Source organism: Cryptomeria japonica, chromosome 10, assembly GCF_030272615.1.
Source record: "Cryptomeria japonica chromosome 10, Sugi_1.0, whole genome shotgun sequence".
NCBI lineage: Eukaryota > Viridiplantae > Streptophyta > Pinopsida > Cupressales > Cupressaceae > Cryptomeria > Cryptomeria japonica.
Window position 1 is genome coordinate 431,582,857 of NC_081414.1, and position 23,040 is coordinate 431,605,896.

The 23,040-nt window shown below is 38.6% G+C and overlaps 1 protein-coding gene across 1 annotated transcript; it reads right to left on the reverse strand.

Moving 5' to 3' along the window:
* Nucleotides 1-15,785: 15,785 nt before the first annotated feature.
* LOC131075638 (uncharacterized) lies at nucleotides 15,786-17,831 on the reverse strand. The gene is made up of 3 exons (XM_058012477.2): nucleotides 17,241-17,831; nucleotides 16,560-16,660; nucleotides 15,786-16,263 (listed from the first exon to the last, which is right to left on the reverse strand). The coding sequence occupies exons 1-3, from the start codon at nucleotides 17,302-17,304 to the stop codon at nucleotides 15,988-15,990; spliced, it is 441 nt and encodes a 146-aa protein (XP_057868460.1). The 5' UTR covers nucleotides 17,305-17,831; the 3' UTR covers nucleotides 15,786-15,987.
* Between the last annotated feature and the right edge of the window lie 5,209 nt (nucleotides 17,832-23,040).

Below are 23,040 nucleotides of genomic sequence, written 5' to 3' on the forward strand. Positions count from 1 at the left end.
AGTGTCTCAGATCACAAACGATTTCTGATGCGACACCCTGTTCCCAATTAGATTGATTAGCCTAATGTTTGGTTTGTTGTGGATGCAAGTCTACTCACTCCTCGCAGCATTGGAGGAACTCAGAATTTCTCCCAAAGCCCCAATTTATGAAACTAGTTATGGTTTAAATTTAAATGTTATCTTCAAACTCGCCTTGTGGTATGGGCGGTGGGAAGATCTTTGTGTCAAGGTTAGCCAAGTCACTATTGATTGTGTTGTGAGGACACATCCAACCTGACGGGTCCTTTATGCAAAGTAGGAGGGGTTCATCATTTCAGCATCTAATAATGTTGGCATGAAAGTACGAGATGAAATCAACCTGTCGAAATTGGAAATTTGCACGCTCCGGGTACCATATCAATATCCTCACACATGGGGAAAGGTCGATTATTCCCTATCTTGGGAAAGCTCGAGGTACTACAAGCATGTGGAACTGAAAAACAAGACACATGGATTCTATTTGTTGCATTCCCAATATCTTCATACCTGCGTAGGATCTCAAATTTAGAAAATATCAGGGTTCCCACACATTTGAAAGCTTGCACATCATTTCATGGAATAAATGCGATCATTTAAGGCCATTGCAAAGGACTTTTGTGGAAGTCTAAGGACAAGGAATGAATATAATTGTGATGGTTTACACGAGTTACAAAAAATACATCGCATCACTCCCTCATCGGCTCCCTATATTCTGGCCATTTGTAACATGTTTCATCAAAATTACAAGTCTGGAACTCAATTGGCAAAGCATAAGCTTTCTTTGTTGGCATTGTTCATTCGGCGAGTATGGCCCTTCGAATCTACTTGGTGGGAGGTCCTCATGGTCTGAGGCAGAATGCTATCACTCATCCTCTAAGATTATCTGACTCGTTGGCAATCTTGTGTGCAAATAGTGAGTGGGCAGTGAGGACTATCCTTGGGGAAGAATGGATAGCAGCTAATCTGATGACTTCTCCAAACTTGGTTGCTTCCAGGTTGGCGTCTATGGTGATGGATCACACCCAATCTCAGGACTACACAAAGATGATAGTGGGGGCTTTTTTACATCCAGCGTTGTTTACTTGGGAAGAATTGAACTTGAAATTGGAGAAATATAACTTGTTTTCAGGGGAGGTGTGGTGGAGAGGTTTTTTAAACAGAGATCTCTTTTTGACTCAATGCCAAGATCAGCATTCCTTTCCTTCATCTATGGATTGGGATATGCTTCTCCTCACACCTTTTTCCATTGGGTTCAACAGTATGCCCATCAAATAGGAGAGTCGTTGGCTTCAATCGTAATGGCAAAATTCAGGGCTATTTGGAAAATTTGTGAACATGCTCAGGTGGATCCTTACAGCCATCAATTGTTGTTTCCAACTATAATGGAGGCCACTTCATCTCAAGAATCAGGAAATGTAAAATGAAGGTTTCTTTGGCTAGGGTGGCGGGTTCGTATGTTGTTAGAAGTAGGGTAGAATCGAGCATGATAACTTAAAACATTGAAGTTTTTTTATAATCTGCTCCTTTGTTTGTATGGGATCAGTTTTTTGTTGTCCAAATCGAGTAAGGATTGGTGTCATATAGCCACTATTCAGGGCTCTTTTCATTTACCTTCATTTCAAAGATCCCATGATCTTCCATAAATGGGGGTTGATCAATCAAAAATGTATCTAGTAGGGGTTAGGAGGTAGTGTCATTTCCTATTAAATAGTATATGTAAATCTTCAATTACAATTAATATATTATAGGCCGCGGCCTTTTGCTGAAAAGAAAAAAGAAAAAAAAAATTGCAATATATGTAAGTTTTAGTTAAGTTGAGTGAAATGTTAATTTATGTTTCTATTAGAATATTTAATTATATTTTAGTCACCTATATTTAGTTCCTTGTTTAATGGTCATTTAGCTTTTTAGTTAATTAGCTTTTAAGCTTTATTTAGCATTTAGCTTTTTCTTTTTAGTTAATTAGCTTTTAAGCTTTATTTAGCGTTTAGCTTTTTGGTAGTTCACTTTAAACGACTTATTCTTAATTTAGAACGTCGTCTTGTAATCTCTATATATACGCTTGTATATTGTTGAATAGATTATCCGATTATTGAATCATTCATTCAATTTATTTTTCATGGTATCAGAGCGGGTCGATGGGATTCTTTAAAGTTTGGCGAATTTTTTAATAAAAATTCATGGCCTTCTTTCTGGAATATTTTCCAGATTTTTTTTAATTGTTTTTTATTAAAAAAAACGATTTTGCTTTTTTGAAGGCTTTTTGAAGGTTTCGAGTTCGTGGGCGAATTCCTTTGTGCTAGGCAACAATTCATGTTTTTTTTAGGGTTGGAGATTTTCGGGCCTACAAACTGGAGGTTTTTTTTAAGATTGAAAATTTTCCTAGGGTTTTTGCAATTTTCGACTAGGATTTTGACTCTTCAGTTCAAGTCAAAAAAAAATTCTAGTTGCAGATTCTTGGTGGGTTTTTCGAGAGCTTTTCTGGGTTGGTCTCAGATTTTTTGGGTGCCTCATTTTCTATGCCAGCGAATTTGCCTTGGAATTTAAAAACAATCAACGATTTCTACTCATTATGTAGACGTGGGGAATTTTGTTGTCTTTTGGACACCATTTATGTTGTTTTAAGTTTGCGAAAAATTTTAATTTTTGGGTTTCTTCCAAACCTCAAAATTTTCACCTTAGAATTCGTGTCAAAATTCTCCTTCAAGGTTTCAGTTTTTTCAATAGCTGCTTCTATTTTGATTTTTGAATCAGATTCTTTTGTCTCATGCTTTCACTAGGTTGACCTCCATGCTTTCACTAGGTTCAACCTCCATTTTCATGATGGCATCTTTGATCAACATCATGTTGGAATACAGACAAAAGTTCAACAGCTGCTACAACACCTGGAAACAGTGTATGTTCACGATATCTAAATATTGTTGCTTTGATCAAATTGATTTAGGCCAAACCTCGTCCTACAGGTCCCAAGGTTTTCACATTTTTTATTTTTTTCCTCAAAAATTGTTCGCAGGGTTTAGAATTTTTTCCTTAAAAATTATTATATGTCATTTGCAAAGCTTGCATGGGTTTTCTGATTTTTCTCCACAAAAAAATCATGGAAGGGTTTTGCTTGAGTGTTGTTTTACCACGTGATGTCTGCTATTTTGTTGCGTGAGGTTTGTTGTTTTACCACGTGATGTCTAGTATTTTACCACATGATGTTGTCTGGTGTTTTCCTGCATGATGTATGATGTTTTACCGTGTGATGTTTGGTGTCTTACCACGTGGTGTTTTGGTTCTTGCTATGCAAAGTTTCAAGGATTTGTTCGATTTTTTCCACAAAAATCGTTTCAAAGGTTTTTTTCATTTTTTTCCACAAAAATGATGATTTCTATCTTCAGTTTTGGAAGGTTTGCCGATTTTTCCTCAAAATCATGGTTTCAGGTTTCAGTTTGGTTACCCAACGTCAAGTTGGATGGATTTTGGTATTCTTGGTCATTAACACTTTTCAGATCCAGGGAGGGTCTCCCAACGTCAGGTTGGATGGATTCTAGTATTCTTGGTTATTAACACTTTTCAGATCCAGGGAAGGTCTCCATCACAACAGAGTGTTCTTTTCATATGTGATCAAAAGACCTGCAGTGTCTTTTGTAGAGTAGTTAGTAGATAAAATGACTATTAAGGGAGGGTATTAGAATATTTAATTATATTTTAGCCACCTATATTTAGTTCCTTGTTTAATTGTCATTTAGCTTTTAGTTAATTAGCTTTTAAGCTTTATTTAACATTTAGCTTTTTTCTTTTTATTTAATTAGCTTTTAAGCTTTATTTAGCGTTTAGCTTTTTGGTAGTTCACTTTAAACGACTTGTTCTTAATTTAGAACATCGTCTTGTAATCTCTATATATACGCTTGTACATTGTTGAATAGACTATCCGATTATTGAATCATTCATTCAATTTGTTTTTCAATCTCATCATACAAGATCTCTAGAAATGCCCTCCTTAACTTGGCAAGGCTCAAAGAGTTGGAGTCATCTCTTTCTAATCAAATTGGTCCTTAATTGTCTTCAATTTGATCATTGATTTGCCCATTTGTCTAAATCAACTTGAATTTGAGTTAAATATTGTAATCCATCCCTTAAAGAGATTCAATTATAACCATGAATAGACTTATGTCATTGTGACTTCTCATCCTCTCTATAAAATTCCTTTGTTTCTTTTACCAATAATGTGATTTCTAAATTTAATTATCGACACTGATTTAGAAAGTCATTATCAATTTGCCATTTTAATGCAGTTCATGAGAGATCATTCATTTTACTAACAATAATAATTTAAAATTCAAAAATATATGTTGTTATAATAATAATCCAAATAATATATTATGTTATCAAACAAGCAACCTTGTTTATCAAACGATTTTTTTTAAGTGTTATCCATTAAAACTTGCATTTTTAAGTGTTGTGATACATTTTATTTTAAAATTATACCGTAAATTAAGCATATATAACTATCCAAAATCTCCAGTTATGCTATAAAGTCTTCCTAAATTTTAATCATATTTCACAATAAAAATAACCAAATACAATCATTTGCCCATCACATTTAAGCTATGAAATTTAGACATATCAAAGTGTATCATTCAAGTTTACATTACGATTTAACTTCAGCGCTAGGCATATTGACTTCAAGAGAGCATTATGAAAGTTGTATACCGCTTGCATAAATATCCTCAATAACATATCCTCAATTCTAAATTCAGTCATCATCTAAGTTCTTCAGCTGATAGTTTCGACAGAAAAACACATCATTTCTTAACCTTGCAGAAATACGTTAAAACCTGGAAGGCCTCGTATGGACCTTTGAAACGGACACTTAAACTAATGCTCCACGATTAATCATCCAGATAATTACAAATATTGTGATCGTTTACTAAACATGCCCATGACAAAATATGTCCCACAGCCTGATTTTGCAGTATTATATGTCCCAAAATGAACTGAGATGAACAGAGTATCATCACAGATTACTCACAGATTACTGACGTCTACTGAATTATATTGATCGAAGTAGTGTAGTTCAATTATTAAGGGTGATGGTATGATTCTGGATTAAGCCATCTATTAGGATTCAAACTCCCAAGAATAGATACTCCTAAATCCTTGATTTTCAGCGAAAGAGGATATTATCTTCCACTCATGCTCCAATATGAATTGCAAAATCAATCTTACATTTAGATAAAACCCTCCAAAAAAATTGCTGCTTCTTTAGCAAATGCTAAAACTCATTATCACCGGTTTATACAACAAACAATTGAGCCAATTTTCATAGTATTGATAATCTATCCCATATCCGATCCCAAACACAAAATTGTCATCCATGTACATATACTTCATACCAGGTTTCCAAAAGGATTAGCAATGATTTGGATGGTATTTGGCAATTTCAATTAATCAGGACACATAGCCCCCGATAGATTACTTCGATAACCGATCTCAATTTCATTCCTCCGATAATAATAGTTCCACTATTGCTAAGGAATTATGTCGAATGTAGGCATCTAGGTCGTGATTTCAAAACTGATAATCACGATCTTCAACAATCTCAAGCATTTTCAGCTACCAGAAAATGGTGAACCATGTGCTTGAGACCGAGCTAGCATTTAAATGGTAGCAAAACAATTACAATCTGAATGCCTCAGGTCAGTAGTTTGAAGCCACCAACCAGTAAAATCTTGTGGCTTGTGGCTTGGGGCTAGATGATTGAAGATTGTGGTTTCTAGTTAATTGGCTTAAAAATTAAAATGGTTAACAGTCCCAGGCAGATTTTGAAAAAAAAAATTAACTCAAGACAATTAGAAAGAGAACCATAATCCCATGTATGCAGCCCATGCAAGCCATTTTTGAAGCAGTATTGTTATATTACAGTAGAAAATGCAAGATGTTCATTTCCATGCGATGTAATAGGCCAAGATATTCATAACTTGATAATGGTGAACTTCAACAATCTCAATTGATCTTTACTTACTAAATCAATGCGAGCGATATGCTTGCCTAAGCAAACGTACTTGCAACTGCTGAGATGTTGATTTAGTGTTTGGGTTTGAATCTTATGGCTTGTGGATAAAATTGCAGAAGATTGTGGCTTATGCCAAGTGCAAATTCTGGAGAGATTTTGGTAAAATAGGAACTCCTCAGACGTGGAAGCATAGCCAAATACAGCTGCATAATCCCATGTGTGTACCCATGCAAAGCGTGTTTCAAAAACTTAATCAATAATTTCAGATTACAAAAAGAATTTCCAATATGCTCAAATCCATGATAAGTTGTACGATAGTCCGTACAAACCTTAAAAGACTGCTATAGAATGTGGATATAAATAATCACCTTTATCTGTAATTAACAGTTTCATATCAGGTATTAATTTGAATTGTTCATACTCTGTAACTGATCAGATGGAAGACCTACAGTAAGCCTTAACTACAAGATTGCAACTTGAGGCCCATGTGGAGAGCCCAGAAGGGGGCCTTCATCAATTGACATACAGAAATTAGACTGAATATTTTGAAAAGCCAAATGATTCCTCCCATTTTTAAGAGTAGTTGTTGCCCTTGTATAATGGTAATTAATTATTACAAGGGGCCTTGGATACCAGAAACATTCCAGACAACCATATTTCACCGGGAATGACATGAAAACAATATGTTGCAATACTCGCACTAAATGGTTTTCTTAGTTCATCCCTAATCAACAGAGAAATTCCTTGATGGATGATTTGCAATGGGTTATAAAACCAGCCTATTTCAAATTATTATTGGTTATAAATGGTCCAAAAAAACATTCAGGATTTGATGAGCTCAAGTGGTAAAATACCATGTCCAACTCTTAGAGTGTGGCATACCACAACAGGATCAAAGGTCAACCCCACAAAAAAAGATATTTCTTTCCAAGTCTGCCCATCTTTGTGATACTTTTTACATGATTAAAAGGCCCTGCCTATCAACTGTTTATTTTGATCATCAAAGAAACAAGATTTGAATAAGTAAATAAAACATAGCTTAGGACTTTGAAACATGGATTGTGTCAAGACTGTCAACTGAATTGTCATATATATAAGCGAATAGATACATAAGCTGAGCAGGATATCATTATTCAGCTGTTTCTTCAATCTTTTAGAGAGTGGCGAGAGCATCTCATAACATTATTAACATCTACCTCTAAACAAAGAACGTATAGTGTGTCCAGAGAAATTCTTATAAATATGTTTCAGAGTATTGGATATCCCATCATATGAGAAGGTACAAAATGAAGTATCATCCCTCTGTATTTGGATATCCATGAAAATGTGGATAAGCCGACCAAAACAAGTACATGTGTATCAAATTCCAAACTATTCCCCAGAAAAAATTTGTGTATCACAGTTCCCTGCAGTAGAAACTGAATAATTTACAAGTAATCAAACCTCAGCATTATAAAGCAATCAATCTAAAAATGCAGGTCAATTAAATTGTTAACATAGATGACTTGGTACAATTGAGTCTGCAACTTTCCCACTCCTGCTAACATTTGAATTTTGAAATCCACTGCATGTCCGCTGTCCCGGGGGAGGATCCTTCCTCCCTGCACCCAGACCCCCCTCCCAATAATGCTGTCGGTTCACATACTCCTCATGAGGCCCCTGTGTCTGCTTCTGGGACCCCACTGCCTGCAAGTACTTCGGAAAAGATTGACAAGAACGGAAATTCTTGTGGCTCATCCCCTTCGGTACTAACGAAATCTGGTCAGGAGGATGCGGACAAAAGAAAGGATAACCTTGAATCTGGTAATAAGAAATCCCCTTCTATCGGGCCAGAAAATGTTGCCAGTCAGAAGGATGCGGAAGAAGGTAAAAAAGAGACTAAATCCAACTGGAAAAGTGCACTTGTTGGTTCTACAAATACGACCCTGGAGACGGCTTTGGCTAACTTTATCCAAACTGAGGAGGGGACAGAGATCAAGCTACCTGATAATCTCATGGATAAAATTGCTTCATCCCTACATCTAGCGCTTGTGGGACGATTCTTCTCCTTCAGACCGTCTATCGACATGGTTAGATGATGGGCTGCGGCAAGATGGAAGTTAAAAGGAAGTGTTGATATCTCGGCTATGCCGGGAGGTCTCTTCCTTTTCAAGTTTACTGTTGAGGAGGACTTGATCTTTGTCCTTTCAAGCTCTTGGGCCTATGGAAAGCATGTTTTAACACTATTCAAATGGAAACCTAGATTCGACCCCTCTGCTGAACTCAACCGTATGGCTCCAGTTTGGGTCAGGCTTCATGGCCTCCCGCTGGAATTTTGGGATGAATAGATATTCCGCTGGATTGGGAATTCCTTTGGCAGCTATGTCACTGCTGATTCGGTCACCCTTGCTAAATCCAAGTTAGTTTATGCCCGTTTTTGTGTTAATGTTGTTATTAACAAAGCGTTACCCAACTTTGTGTCCCTCAAATCAAAATGGAGAAAATGGTCTCAGCCCCTTGTCTATGAAAATACTACTCTTTTTTGTCACAAATGTGCTAAGCAGGGGTATACTATTTCTGACTGTAAAGCCCCGACTACGTCTGAACCCAAGCTTAAAGAGAAGATTATTGTTAATGATGATCCTATTAGCCCAAGCGCACCCTCATCTTCAGCCCCTATGGGACTGACTAACCTTTGTGCGATGTCTAATGGCTATCCCCACACAAACAAGATCCTTGATATAATCAAAACTCCTGTTGACCCGGTGAAGAAAATGAGTCCAGTGAAGACTCTAGAAGATGGGGAAATTCCCCTAATGATTAGCCTACGTTTATCCCCTAATCCTTCTTCCTCCCTCTCAATGGATAAGGATGATGCTCACCACTCCCCTCGCCCCATTGGTGAGCTAGCCCCTTGCTTCCCCAATCCCCCCAAAAAACCTGTGATGAGAAAGCTTCTCCGGGGAGACCAAATCAACCAAGCTTTACATCTCCACCCTAGTCCCCTAGCAGTTCGGTGATATTGGAGGACTTGTCCAAGTCATTCCTGTTGACATCTAATGTGAAGACCTCCCCACCATGTATTCCTTCTGTGGATAATGAGGAATGGCTGACAGAGAAGGAAAAAATCAGGACTAAGAAGGTGGATGTGGGTACTGACAGCAAAATTGGAAGACCAACTGAGAGAGTGCTGAGGCAGGAAGCTATGGCGAGGGATATTGCAAGGGAGCGACTATTGGCCCTTGATGAAAATAACAAAACTAAGAAATGAAGTTTCTCTCCTGGAACATAAGGGGACTCAACAGCCCCCAAAAGCAATTTGCTATAAAACAATATATCTTTAGATATGAAGGTTGATATTTGTTTACTGCAAGAAGTCAAAATGTCCTACCAAACCTTTGCAATGACTGCTGGCAAACTTTGGTCGGGCGTTGCGTTTCTATATGTGGAGGCATTGGGGGTGTCTGGTGGAATTGCTACCCTTTGGAACCCCTGCAAGCTCCAAGGTAATGTACAGGTAAGCTCACAGAACTATCTAGCGGTGACTTTCCAATCTGGCGATCTCTACTGGCATCTGTTCAATATATATGCCCCCAATTCTAAGTTGGGAAGGCGCCTGGTTTGGGAGGAAACTGCTGATTGCATCCTTGAGGACCAGAATTCTCACTACATGTTGGCTGGTGACTTCAACAACCCTCTCTACCCTTCTGAAAAATGTGGTGGTCTTATGGATTATTCTGATAGTATGGGGAATTTGTCCAACCTTATAAATGCTACTAGTCTTTTTGATTTAGATCTCCAGGGTGTCCCCTTCACCTGGTCTAATAATAGGAAAGGGAACCACCTAATCCAAGTCAAACTAGACAGATTCTTAGTCTCTGCTAAATGGGATATTGGTCACAACTCCTACCTAAGGACCCCCCCAAGGACTGCTTCTGATCATAGTCCTCTCCTCCTCCATTGGGTTGATAGACCCCCCTTGGATCCACCTCCTTTCCGATATGAGATTATGTGGGCCTCCCACCCGGATTTTAGAGATCTGGTCAAGGGGTGGTGGGCCTCCCCTATCCAAGGGACAGCTATGATAGCTGAGAAACTGAACCTCGTCTGACGAGAAGTGAAACGATGGAATAAACCAACTTTTGGTGACATATTCAAGAAGAAGAAGGATCTATGCTCCAGGATGGAGCAGATTCAAAGCATTATGGCCTCTAGTGATCCTCCTCACTCCCTCCTTAATGAAGAAGAAGACTGCAAAAAGAATTGGAAGGAAATTCTATCTTAGGAGGAAATCTATTGGAAGCAAATATCCAGAATCCAATGGCTAAAGGAGGGAGACAGGAAATCTATTGGAAGCAAAGATCCAGAATCCAATGGCTAAAGGAGGGAGACAGGAACTCTACCTTCTTCCACTGCTCAGCTAGTATTCACAAAAAGAGAAACATGATCAAATGTCTAAAGGATGACAATGGACAGGAGACCACGGATGAAGCCCAAATTGGTCAAACTGCTACTGACTACTTCATCCATATGTACACTGAGTTTGGAGGAGGACGTGAGGCTCTTCAGGACAGGCTTCTAAGTAAATTACCTACTGCCATTGGTGGGGAGGATAACTACCAGCTTCTTTCACCCATTTCCTTGGAGGAGGTCCGTTTGGCAGTCTTTGCGATGGGTGCTTACAAGACCCTGAGTCCCGATGGCTTCCCCCCAGACTTTTTCCAAGAATTCTAGGACATTGTCAGCTTTGATGTCACCAGAGTTGTGAAGGATTTCTTTAGGACTGGTAAATTGTTGAAAAAGTTGAATAGCACCTACATTTTTCTCGTTCCCAAGTCTCAGGACCCTAAATGCATGATGGATTTTCGGCCTATAAGCCTTTGCAATACTATTTATAAGATCATCTCTAAGGTCTTAGTGAACAGAATCAAACCGCTGCTTTCTAAGTTTATCAGCCCCTCTCAAAAAGGCTTTGTCCCAGGTCGTCAAATCTTGGATGCGGCCATTGCCGCTCACGAAATTATCCATTCCATGGACAAGAGCAGATCCCCAAGTATGGCTTTTAAACTGGACATCTCAAAAGCTTATGATAAAGTCAACTATTGTTTCCTGTTTAAAACTCTCTCAAAACTGAGCTTTAATCCAAAAATTGTTAATATGATAGGGGAGTGTGTGTCTACGGTTCAGTTTGTTGTCTTGATCAATGGGGTTCCTAGGGGTTACTTCAAAGCTGAAAAAGGTATCAGACAAGGGGACACCTTGTCCCCATATCTTTTTATTATGATTGCTGAATGTTTTGGGCAGAAATTTCATAAATATGATGGTCAATGGGAGATTATAGGGTATCAAAGCTGCTTCTACTATTCCCCCTTCTGTGATCAAGCAATTTGTGGATGGCACCTTCCTATTTGGTAAATCCTTTGTGATAGAAGCTAAACATTGGAAGAACCTGCTTTCTGACTATGCCTCTACTTCAGGTCAATGTATCAACTATAATAAAAGTAATCTTTTCATTTTCAACACCCCTATTGACTTATAGACTAAAATTCTTAATAGTCTTGGGTGTCATTCTGCCAATTTACCTAGGACTTACCTAGGTCTCCCTCTCACTGTCAAAGAGATTACTCCAACGTTCTGGAATACTATCCTTGAAAGCATACAGAAGAAACTTGCGGGTTGGAAGGGTAAATTCCTTAGTATTGCGGGGAAGCTCCAACTCCTTGCTGCTTCCCTCCAAGGTATCCCTGTTTATTTGCTTTCCCTATTCAAAATTTCGGGCTCTATGGGGGAGAAGCTTGAGAAGATTCAAAGATCTTTCCTCTGGACGGGTATGGAAGAAAAGAAACGCCTCTCACTGTTTAATTGGGATATTGTATGCTTGCCTAAGACCATGGGTGGTCTAGGTATCAAAAAGATAAACGTCTTGAACAAGGCCTTAATTACCAAAGTGGGCTGGAACCTTGCTAAAGGGGAGGCAGATTAGTGTAACATTATTAGGGCTAAGTACCTGGAAAGGGAAGAGTTTTGTTTCAACTTGAATTTTGTGGGCCTACCTCCTGGATCTAAATTATGGAACAACATTCTCAAGCTTAGACCTATTATCAGAGAAGGACTGAAGTGGCAGATTGGAAATGGAAAAAGATTAAATTTTGGGAGGATACGTGGCTGGAAGATAAACCTCTGGTTGAAACCCGCTTCTGCCAATTAATGAACATCCTAAAAAGCCATTTTGGTGGTTATATTGCTGACTACATTATGCCGAGAAGAGGAAAGTGGAAAAACATCTCTCTGATCTTTATTGATTGGCCTGACCTATTGCCTAATGCCCTTGAACTCCAAGACCTCATGCTCACGTCGCGGATACCTCTATCTTCCCATGAGGATAAATTCATCTGGAAAGGGACTCAGTCTGGGGATTTCTCAGTCAGGTCTTCTTACAGGCAGCTCTTGAGATTCAATGGAGATATGGAATGCTGGAAAAAGATCTGGAACCTGCAACTTATTCCAAAGATTAATTTTTTCTGGTGGACCCTTATGCATGGAAAAGTATTGACTCAGGATAACTTGAGAAGAAGGGGCTTCCAATTACCTAACAGATGTATCCTCTGTAAATCGGAGGAGAAATCTATCAACCATCTTTTTATCCACTGCCCTTTTGCTAGACACTTGTGGACCATTACCCTTGAAAAATGTGGTCTCCAATGGGTTTTCCATGGTGACATACACCAGTTTGTGAACGATTGGTCATCACCTTCCCACCACCCCCTAGTTATACAGTTGTAGAAGCATATCCCTCCTCATATATGCTCGAGTGTTTGGAAAGAAAGAAACAACGGAATCTTCAGGGATGCTGAAATCTCCCCAAACAATGTTTTTAATAGTTGCTTCAAGATGATTATGGACAATATCTCGGTGACTAGATGGAAAACCCCCTCCAACCCCCCTAACCCGGCTGATTGGAGAATTGCTAAACATTGGAAACTCCCCTCGGAGTTTAAGTTGTTCAACAACACTAAAAAGATCAACAGAAAAAGGACCAAATGGGAAGCCCCAAGTCCCTCATGGCACAAATTAAGCTTTGATGGGGCAGCCCATAATAATTGGCAAGCGAGAGGTGGTGTTATAAGAGATCATCAGGGTGGTCTTATCGCTGCCTTTGCAAGAAGCCTAAGGAATCATACTGTCAACCAAGCCGAGGGAATGGCCCTCTTATGGGGAATGAAGTTCGCCACTGCTATAGGTATCAGACAACTTGAAATTGAAGGTGATTCAAAAATAATTGTGGAGGCTGTCAGTGGTAGAACTGCGGCGGGTTGGAAAGTGGAAGCGATTGAGGGATGCCAGAATGCTTCTAGCTAACCTTGAAAGTTTCACTATCTGCCACATTTACAAAGAAGGGAATGCGACTGCCGACTCCATCGTTGTTGTCAGCATGCTGCAAGAGGGCTTAAGATATTGGAGGAGTATTGATCCGCTGCCAGTGATCACCAAGGAGATCTTGGAGAAAGAAAAGACTAAGTTCTAATGATGACTCCCCTCCCTCGACTTTACCTTTTAATCAGTTGTAATCTGATGAGGATCATAAATTACCAAATTTTGAATTTGAAGTTGGAACCCGCCAACTGTGGGATGGATATGCCACATAGCTGCATATAGCCTAGTCATCATTCCCAAAATCATTTAAGGGGATTAAATAATGATTTTATCTACTTGCGGAGTACTGATATCCGGAAAGGCAATATTTTTTTAATCATCCGGATGAATGACATTGGTGGTGATGAAGGCAATAGCTTGTCTTGGCTAAGTAACATTGGGTGGATTGATGGTTCACACAAGCAAAATAGATCTCGGGCTTGGGAGAGATCTGTTTAAACACGACTTGCAATAATCACGACGATTATTGCACTGTTTTATATCGAATTTTGTTGGGTTTGTTTCTGGACTCTACTTTGGCTCTTGAGCAGCTCTGTATTTTATTTGCCCTGCTTCTCATTACTACTGCTAAGCTGGAGGAAGCCATTATGGGGGGTGACAGACTGAGACTTGAACCGGATAAAACGGATGATTTCAAAGCCAGGTTGACGATTTGGTTTGTGTGCATGGAAGGAGGAATTGATAAGTTCATGGAGAGTATGAAAGGCAATGATGAGAGACTATCAAAATAGTTTGTGGCTTCCTAGGAGGATAGAAGGGTCACTATGGGTGGCATTTCGTTTGAAGTGAACAAGGAGGTTATTGCTCAGGTGACGGACCTTTCCATGAAATGCCGAAAATGGAAAAGAAGAGTCGTATCTCAGACACTACTAGTCTGAATCAATTCTTTTGCGACGGTGAGAACCCTGTGAAGCGGGCTGGTGGATTCAATCGTGAGGAGCTTCCGCCGCCATGGGACGAGGTGTGCTACATCATTATGAAATATTTTACTCTCGAAGGGCGGTATGGAGTTTTCTCTTACTACCACCTCCCTTTTCTTAATCATCTTAGGAATAGGGATCTTATTTCTATTCCGTTTTATCTATTGCATTCTATGGCTGCTAATGTGAGAGATGTTGCTGAAGCTAAGAAGAAAAACAAGGATTATACTATTCTCCATCAAGGCCTTATCCTTCACCTGTATACGAGGGATACCAACCCCTTTGGTAATGCGGCCCCGTCTCATTCCACCTCGGCCCCTCATACTGATAGCTCTACTCATGTCTCTAAGAGCCCTAAAAACTCTGTGAACCCGGATGTTGAACCCAAGTCTCGGGCCAATTCTCTGTCCCCTACCCTCAGGTTTGAGAAAATGGTGATTGTGGAGGAAGCTAGCAGTATCAAGGAGGAAGCAGAGGGCAAGCTGCTAGATTTGGAAAAGATAGTAGACGCCCTGAACGAGAAAATGCAGGAAATTGTTAGGAGAGCAAATTTCACCCAAAAAAGGCTGCATGAGGTCACCAGGTTCACGCTGAAAGTCATGCATAGCTTTGTGACCACCGTGTGTCTTTTGCAGGAAAACACCCAAAAAGGAAAAAGGAAGGAGGAAGAGGACTACAAAGACCTCTTTAAATTTCTCACCAAAGAATAGGCTAGGAGGCTCCTACCCAAGATGAGTCATGGCAAAAAGTAGGGATGTTATCTACTTAGTGGTTTTTTGAGTTTTTGGATGGCCTAGGTGGCCTAATTGTTTCTAGTTATGGTTATATTCCTTGCTGGTTAATCTTGGACTTGGTTATCTTTAGCCCTGCGTGGCATATTTTACTATTTACTATGACTCTTTTAAACTCTATTAATATGGATAGTATGGTTAAAGTTTTTGATAGAGAAAAGTTTTAGGAGGCTTTGATTTTGCTGTTTTTCTGCTAACAGTTGTTCATCTGCTGTTAATGTGACTGTATCTGGGTCAGCCCCCTAGTTTTGGTTGCTTATTATATCAAAAACATAGATGTCTTGGTCATTGTTTGCTGAGGAAACGTCTTAATTATATTTAATCCTAAATAATATCTTGCATAGATTTCCAGATATAACATTGTAAGATCAGCCAATGAGTAATTTCATTAGATACAAATCATCACCATTGTTGTGCTTACATAATGCTCCCTATTTGCAAGTAATTCATTAGCAACAGTAAACTATAATGAACTGCAGAAAGTGCTGAAAAACCACATTAGTGTAAGGTTGTTAACATGGTAACCATTAGTGCAAAAGTGCAAAGTGCTAAGTGCTGAAAACCCACATAAGTGGAAGGTTGTTATGTTAACATGGTAACCATTAGTGCAAAAGTGCTCCCCTTACTTTTCAAAATGCTTGATAAGGTCAAACAAAGGAGAACAGTCTCCGGAGATTGGTAGGGATATCTTATATTTGCTTCAATAGAAAAAATATAGGTAAACATATAAATTATATCATCATGCAGCGAGCTCTGCATACTTGATTCAAGAAAAGAATTAGGGAAGTAGGCAGAGTGCTCTGCCTACTTGATGAGAGACATGAAGAAGAGAATTACAAAGTAACTAGGTTGAGTGCTCAAACTGTGATTCATGGCAATGCGGATCAAGCCACTCTCTAGGAGAACCTCTGGGTGCCATCATACCTCCTTTACCACCAATCAACTCGCGCAAGTTTTCTACCTTATTCTCACGTCCTCCTATGGTACCCTTTTTGTCTGCTAACTTCAGCTTGTGCTTAAATCGTTGTTTCTTTCCCGCTGAATTATGTTCTTGTTGTTTCACTACTGAAGGTGGGGCCCCATGTGGTCCCAGATAAATTTCTTCCTCTAAAGCTTTTACCTGTTACAAAAGATCCTGAAATAAGAACTGGGTGAAATATTATGAGAAAGAACAGTGTTGCTACAATATCAACAACACAAGACAGGTCCTCCCAGAAGTAAGTTTATAATGGCTCAAGAGGCTGTTTCAATGCACATACATCTCTGTTTCGGACTAAACGTTAGAGAAATGCATCCGCTGTACTTGAAGCGCAGTAAACCAGAAATGTACAGGAGCCCACTCGTTAAATAGGATAAAAGATTAGAAGAAAGCTGCTTGATGAGTATTTTACACAAGGGCAGGGCATGCATTCTCACCTGTTGAGAAGAAAAATTGGTCTCCTTCGCTCCTCCTGTTTCTCTACCAACTGATCCAGGGCTATCCAGTTTTAGGCAAGGGATCTCAAACCCATCAGCATCTGAAAGTTGGAATACAATTTTCTATTATTGTAGTTTCATGGAGAAGGTTGGAAGATTGTGAGGGTATGCAAAGGACATCACAATATACAACGATCTTGCGTTTACCCTTCAAGCAAATTATAGCATATATCGATTCCCCATTCCCAAGCCCAATGACCAAGTTTCAATCTTGTACATAGAGGAATAGATAAAAATACAAAAGCTTGGGTGAGGAGCTAAGAGAGCATATATAAGATTCAACCTCGTTGATAAAGAAGAAAAGTTGCATAGAACTGAATCTAGATGGCATGTACTATACAGAGAAATAATAAATTGAATATTAAAAGGGAAAGACCGAGAATAGTTTTGAACTTCCTGAACAAAATACAAATACTCATTGTCATCTCTAATTAAGCACGCGCAATAGAAGCAGAAATGTTGGAAACTGATTTTTTCCCCAACTCTCCAAACCTTTTAAATATGATAGGATGAGAAGCATATTGGGAAGACAAGATCCCACATTACAAAGCATCTTGACGGTTGGCATGATCTGTATATTACAAATTGAAAGAAAAGAAAAGGGTAGGGTTTGATAGTTACCCCATTCGTCAACATTGTCATCTTGGTCAACTGTGGAGTGGAGGGATTTGGAGTTTGGATCCATCACAGTACTAAAAAAACTACTTCCTCCTTCCAAACGCTGACACTTTACACTGACAGGGGGCTTGCAGACACAGACCTTTCCTTCCCACCTTATAATTATTAAGCGTTCACTTTGTTGGCGTTGCACTGCGTTCCACGCACGCTACCCTCATTACTTATAGATTTCCAACTTTGCCCGCCCAACCGATGTCTCCGCTCGGCGTCCCACGCTCAAGATGCTATCTCCCCCATAATCTGGCCCCGACTACTCTTATGTGAACCAAACAAGCTAGAAGATCTGGCGATGCTTTGTCAAGCTTGGAGAACTGGCTTTCTTTCGGCGTTAAGACCTATCCTTGGGAAGCACCTTTTGTTCACATATGTTTAGGGGTGAGATTTGCTTACCGTCCATTTCCCATTTGATTTGCTTGCACACATTTTTATATAAAATTTGTCTTCATTCTTCTAATCATCATTGATGCCCCAAATTATCCAAAGGAACAAAATGTTTCTCAAAGGCACACAATTTTACATAGATGAAGATTTAACCAGTTTATAATTAGAAGAAAGAAAAAAGGAATGGGAGAAGGTTGTAGCAATAATAAATATTGGTAATGAAGCATGGATATATAGAGGGAAAGCTCTAATCAACAATGAAAAAGCACATAACAAATAGGAAAGTGAGCCCCCAAAGCACACCTTTCAATGGTAAGCTAGAATTGCAGAGGTTACTCTTAGTGGAGAGATCCTGGTTTAAGGTCCATAGTAGAGGGGAAGGACATAATTTTCCTCATCGAAACACATGAACATGGGGATGTAAAGTTTCAAATTTTAAGGGTTACACAACTTTGTATGGAATGAGTTAATCGAAAAATGGAAAGGTTCATGGAAGGGTCACAATTTTAGTAAGAGAAACCTGGGAAAGAAACATATACTAAGTTGAAAAAGAAGACCCAAATAAGAAGTACATATGGATAAAGATAGAGGTTAGAAGGTTTGTAATTTATCTTGCAACATGTGACTTTGCACCTCATGGTTCAAAATTTAATAAGAAGAAGAAACTAGATAAAGAGGATCCATGTGTTGCTTTGAAAAGGACATATCAACATACAACCACATAGGAGAAATTATTATAATTGGAGACTGTAATGCTAGAACAACAAATAGCTAGGCCCTTTGCCTTAATAATGAAGAGAGAATAAGAGACAACACTTTATGGCTAGAAGAGGAAGAGAACCAAAGATGGAAGAGAGTCTCTATGAAAAATGAGATATCACGAAGTATGGGGTAGAATTGTTGGGAGTTTGCAGCTTGTATGATTTGATTATTTGAAATGGATTAAAAATTGGCCAAGCTCATAGAACATTACTTGCCACACCTACAATGGTCAAAGTGTGGTAGATTATGTTATCGTCTCAAAGAAACTTATGTCAAGATTGATAGATGTCCATGGAAATGTGTATGAATGTGTTTCGACCACGGCTATGTCAAATCCAGAATAGGTATATAGTGGGTATGTCAGGTCGGATGGATGTCAGAATAAAGCAAGCAATGGAAGGGATGCTCCACGCAATTGTGTGCATTCCATTATCCAATGTGTGCATTCCTCCATGTGTTGGTATGCCTTGTAGCAACCCACACTCCTGTGCTTGTTTTCGAGAGCTAAATTCTATATAATGATTAAGCTCCCTTCCCAATAGCAGTCACTAGCTCATCGAACGCCATTATTATATAGAATTTGGTTCACCTTGCATTTCTAATGGCTAACCTCGTGTCCACTTTCTGAAAGAACGGTGGGTAGGATCAAATAGGATATGTGCTTGTGATCTAATATATGTAAAGATCAATATGCAAAAAGATAATTAGCAACAGGATACAATGCAACAAGATGAAAATAAAGAGCTACTCAAGGTACAATCCTTTTAACACAGGGAAACTATTGGAACCCTCAAAAAATTTCCAAAGTAATCATGATATCCTAAATTATTTTCCCACTATTGTCCTAAGCAAAAACAATTGTATCCATACACTAGCTAAGTTTCATAAATATAGCTAATTCAATGTGTTTTCTAGCCTAAAATCCCAGAGCATATTATTAAGTCCCTTGAAATTTAAATGAACCCTGTATGCAAAAGTTTGTTCTCAGTAAAAATTTTAACCCAGTATCTAAAGAGCCACCATGCATCATAATTCTCAATTATCTCCATTTCACGGAGCTATATCCTTATTGTCACAGATCTCTTGCAAAACAACGAAAAGGGGATTGAAATAGATCAATATTGCTATTTCACAAAACTAATGCCATCACATAACACACACTCGGCGAAACAATGAAAAGGGAACATAAGATACATCAAGTGTCACTATTTTCCCAAAAACAAATCTTGCTAAATAGAGCATATTGTGAAATAGTGAAGAAGGAAGTAAAGAGTGTGGATTTCGCCATATCGCGGGCCGTATGACATATCGTACTAAGAAGTTTGTGAAACAACAATTGAAGGAAAATGAAGTGTTATGACATCGTTGTTTCGTGGGCTACATTACTTCTTATATTTGGCTAATAGCAAAATAGCAATGAAGAAGGCAGTCTCATAAGGTGTCATCGCCATTTCGCCAACAGAAAATATTGAGGATTTTAGAATGTTGTGATTCAATGATAACTCAATAGAATATCTCTATGTCGCGGAGAAGATATGAATAGCGAAAAAATTGAATTGCATTATAGCGATAACAACGCAAGGCAATTTTGCCATTTCGCAGGGGGCTGAAATAAGAGGAAAGAAGTTATAGCGACATAGCGATAAGAGTTGTCGCTATTTCGTAGAAACGAAACAGAGGTGGCGACACTTATTTGAGAAATGAAAAAGAGTATAGGCTAAAGCAAGTTGGTAGTGACATCATCATGATTTTGATAAAAGGTGGTGAAGTGCTAAATCGCATGAAGGAATTAAATGCAGAAAAGACCCCGAAGGTCGCCATTAAAAGTCGAACTTTAGCTCATAATTTTCATTCCAAGTTGGAGACTTGTGAGGGTTGAGCTCTACGGCAAGAAGGATGAGCCAGAATCAAGTGCTACAAACTGCAAGTACTAAATTTCCTCCCAAGTCCCCACAGTTGCAGAAGTATTTAAGTTTTTTGTAAAAACAAAATGCCTAAGAGTAAACAAGAAACCGGGGAAGGGGAAGGCTCTAGGAGGGATGAGACTACAAATAATAAAAATGAAAATAAAAAAAATAAAAAAACGTAGGGTAGTAAACCCAACTAAGAGAAATGTGCAAAAATCACTATTGGACACATTACCCAGCTTAGCAGACACAAATGCCAAGAATATTTTCAAAGATAAAATGGAGGGTAGTAAGGATGCTATAATTCCCATTGCAAGGAGAGGTTTGTTTTGGTATTTCTATAAAAACATAAATGAGAAGGTTCCTGTATCAAATCCCTGGACTCATGACAATGGAAAGTTAGTCATGCCAAATCTTTTTGTGGATGTTGAGTTGATTAAGCTGCTGGCAGAGCATTATGACCCCGTTACCAAAATGTTAGAATACCAAATAAGAACCCTCTGTTAGTAATTTCAAAATTAGCTATTATCAATTGTTTTATGTTGAACAAGCAGACCCTCGCCGAGGATGACCTCGAACAATTTGCAATGGATTATAATAGGTTATATAAGACATTTTGAAAGGATGAGCTCCCATCTTACAGGAGGAGGGCATAAATAAGCAGCCTTTGGTACTAACAACCATTGAACCCTTCCATGTAGATGATTTCCTTTGGTATTTCTAGAGAACATACTTTGCTCTATGTCAAGTATTAGGAGAGGATGCCAGAGCCAAAATTCTCATTTCAATTATGTACATGGCAACGAGAATACAAAACCCTAAGGTGAACCTTGAGTTTGACTTTGCTTCTACGATTGAGAAGAAGATACATCACCAGTTAGTAGGATGGAAGAATAAAAAGAGTAATTATTTTTTGGCATTACTCTTTGTTATGTCACTTGATATTATTCCAACATAAGCAAGCTTTTACTCAAAAACTGAAGTTAGGAATAGTGGATGACAAAGGAAATAGGCTACTAGTATAGCTATGGTGTTATCTGTGGGATAAGAGGTGTAGAGATGTTGATTACAATGTCGTCTATGACTCTTTTGTTGTTTTTATTTTTAGTGCCTTTAAGCATCTAGTGGAGAGATTATCACCTGATATAAGGAAGGTACCGAGGCCACTAGCCTATGACCTTGAGAAGGGTCAAACTCATAACTTTGTTGATTGGTTCTACATGGGAGAAAATACTCTTATTAGGGTATATGATTGCACTCAAACCTCCCATTTATTGCTAGTGTTTTTACCTTATAGGCTCACTTTCTTGGAATTCATGTGGCAAATGCTCTAGTTAGATGAGGAGTTAATTGCACCAAGAAGGAAGGGAACATTTCTACCAAATCATGTTTCATTTGCAGGATTTTCTATTGGATCCAACATGCTAGAAAAGTTGCAGAATTATATGAAAACCAATTACTTATTGAAATCTAGTAAGGAAAGAATGTGTGATCCTAAAAACACATTAGTTCATTTCTTAAACCAATTTCAAATAAAGTCTTGATAGAATAAGACCTTATCAAAAATCTCACATCATACAGAGAGATTATGCAAAGAAGGAAAAAGTGGGATATTATACAAAGGGTAGAAGAAGAAAAGAGAAAGAAAGATCCGACCTTCCTTGGGCTTTACCATGAAGAGGTTGATGAGTTGAAAAGAATTGAACTATGTTTGAGTAACCTAGAAAAGATATATGGTAAATTGGCAGAAGGTGGACCTCCACCAAAACAAGCCACTATTCCACAAAAGAAACCCCCAGGGATTGTAATCCATGAAGTATCAGATGATGAATCTACCAAATAAAGCTTCTTCTCCTTCTCCCACAGATAAAAAATAGGTGAATGATTTGGACCCTTTGGTACCTTATGATATATCAGAAGGAGAGGGTGATACGAAGGAAGTTGTCAGTGCTTTAAGGACCTTGAAAGGAGATGAAACAGAACAATCATAAGTTGATTCCCCCAAGTACTGTGAGGAAACACATGGCTACGAAGCCCAGGTGACAGATGAAGTTGTGAACACTGTTGATGAAAGGATAGTTATGTCCATGAGATTCCTGGATGATGATGATGAATTCATCACTACACCGGAGTTTAGATATTTAGCATTGAAAATGAAAATGAAAGAATTTGAGGAGCAGAAGTAGATGAACCTCGTGGGAGCGGATGAATCCAAGCATGAGGAGATCATAGCTCAAACTTTTAGGGAAATGAAGATCGATGAGGTGCATGTTAGTCCTGATGAAGCCAGAGAAATGGTATTAAAAAGTAACATATTAATTGTACCAGGCTTGACTGTAAAGCAAATGTTCTTACTAGATCAAGTAAGGCAACAGGAAGATCCAATGCTAGTTGCAGAGTTTGACTCAGAGGAAGGGGTAAGTGGGATAGGATATAACCCCAAAATTGAAATGTTAGCTACATGGGTAAGTTCCAATAAAACTAATAATCCAAAGCTTGTGGATTTGGTGCAAGAGGCAAAAGGAAAATCCATTCTAAAAACTATAAAAGATACTTCTCCATTGGAGGCAGCCACCTTGACTATGCACTTAGCTATGTTTACCTAGGGTTGAGGCTGGGGCATTTCTAGTTGAGGCATCGGTTATGATCCGATTGTTATGTTATTTAAGATATTAGAGAACATGGAGTTGCAT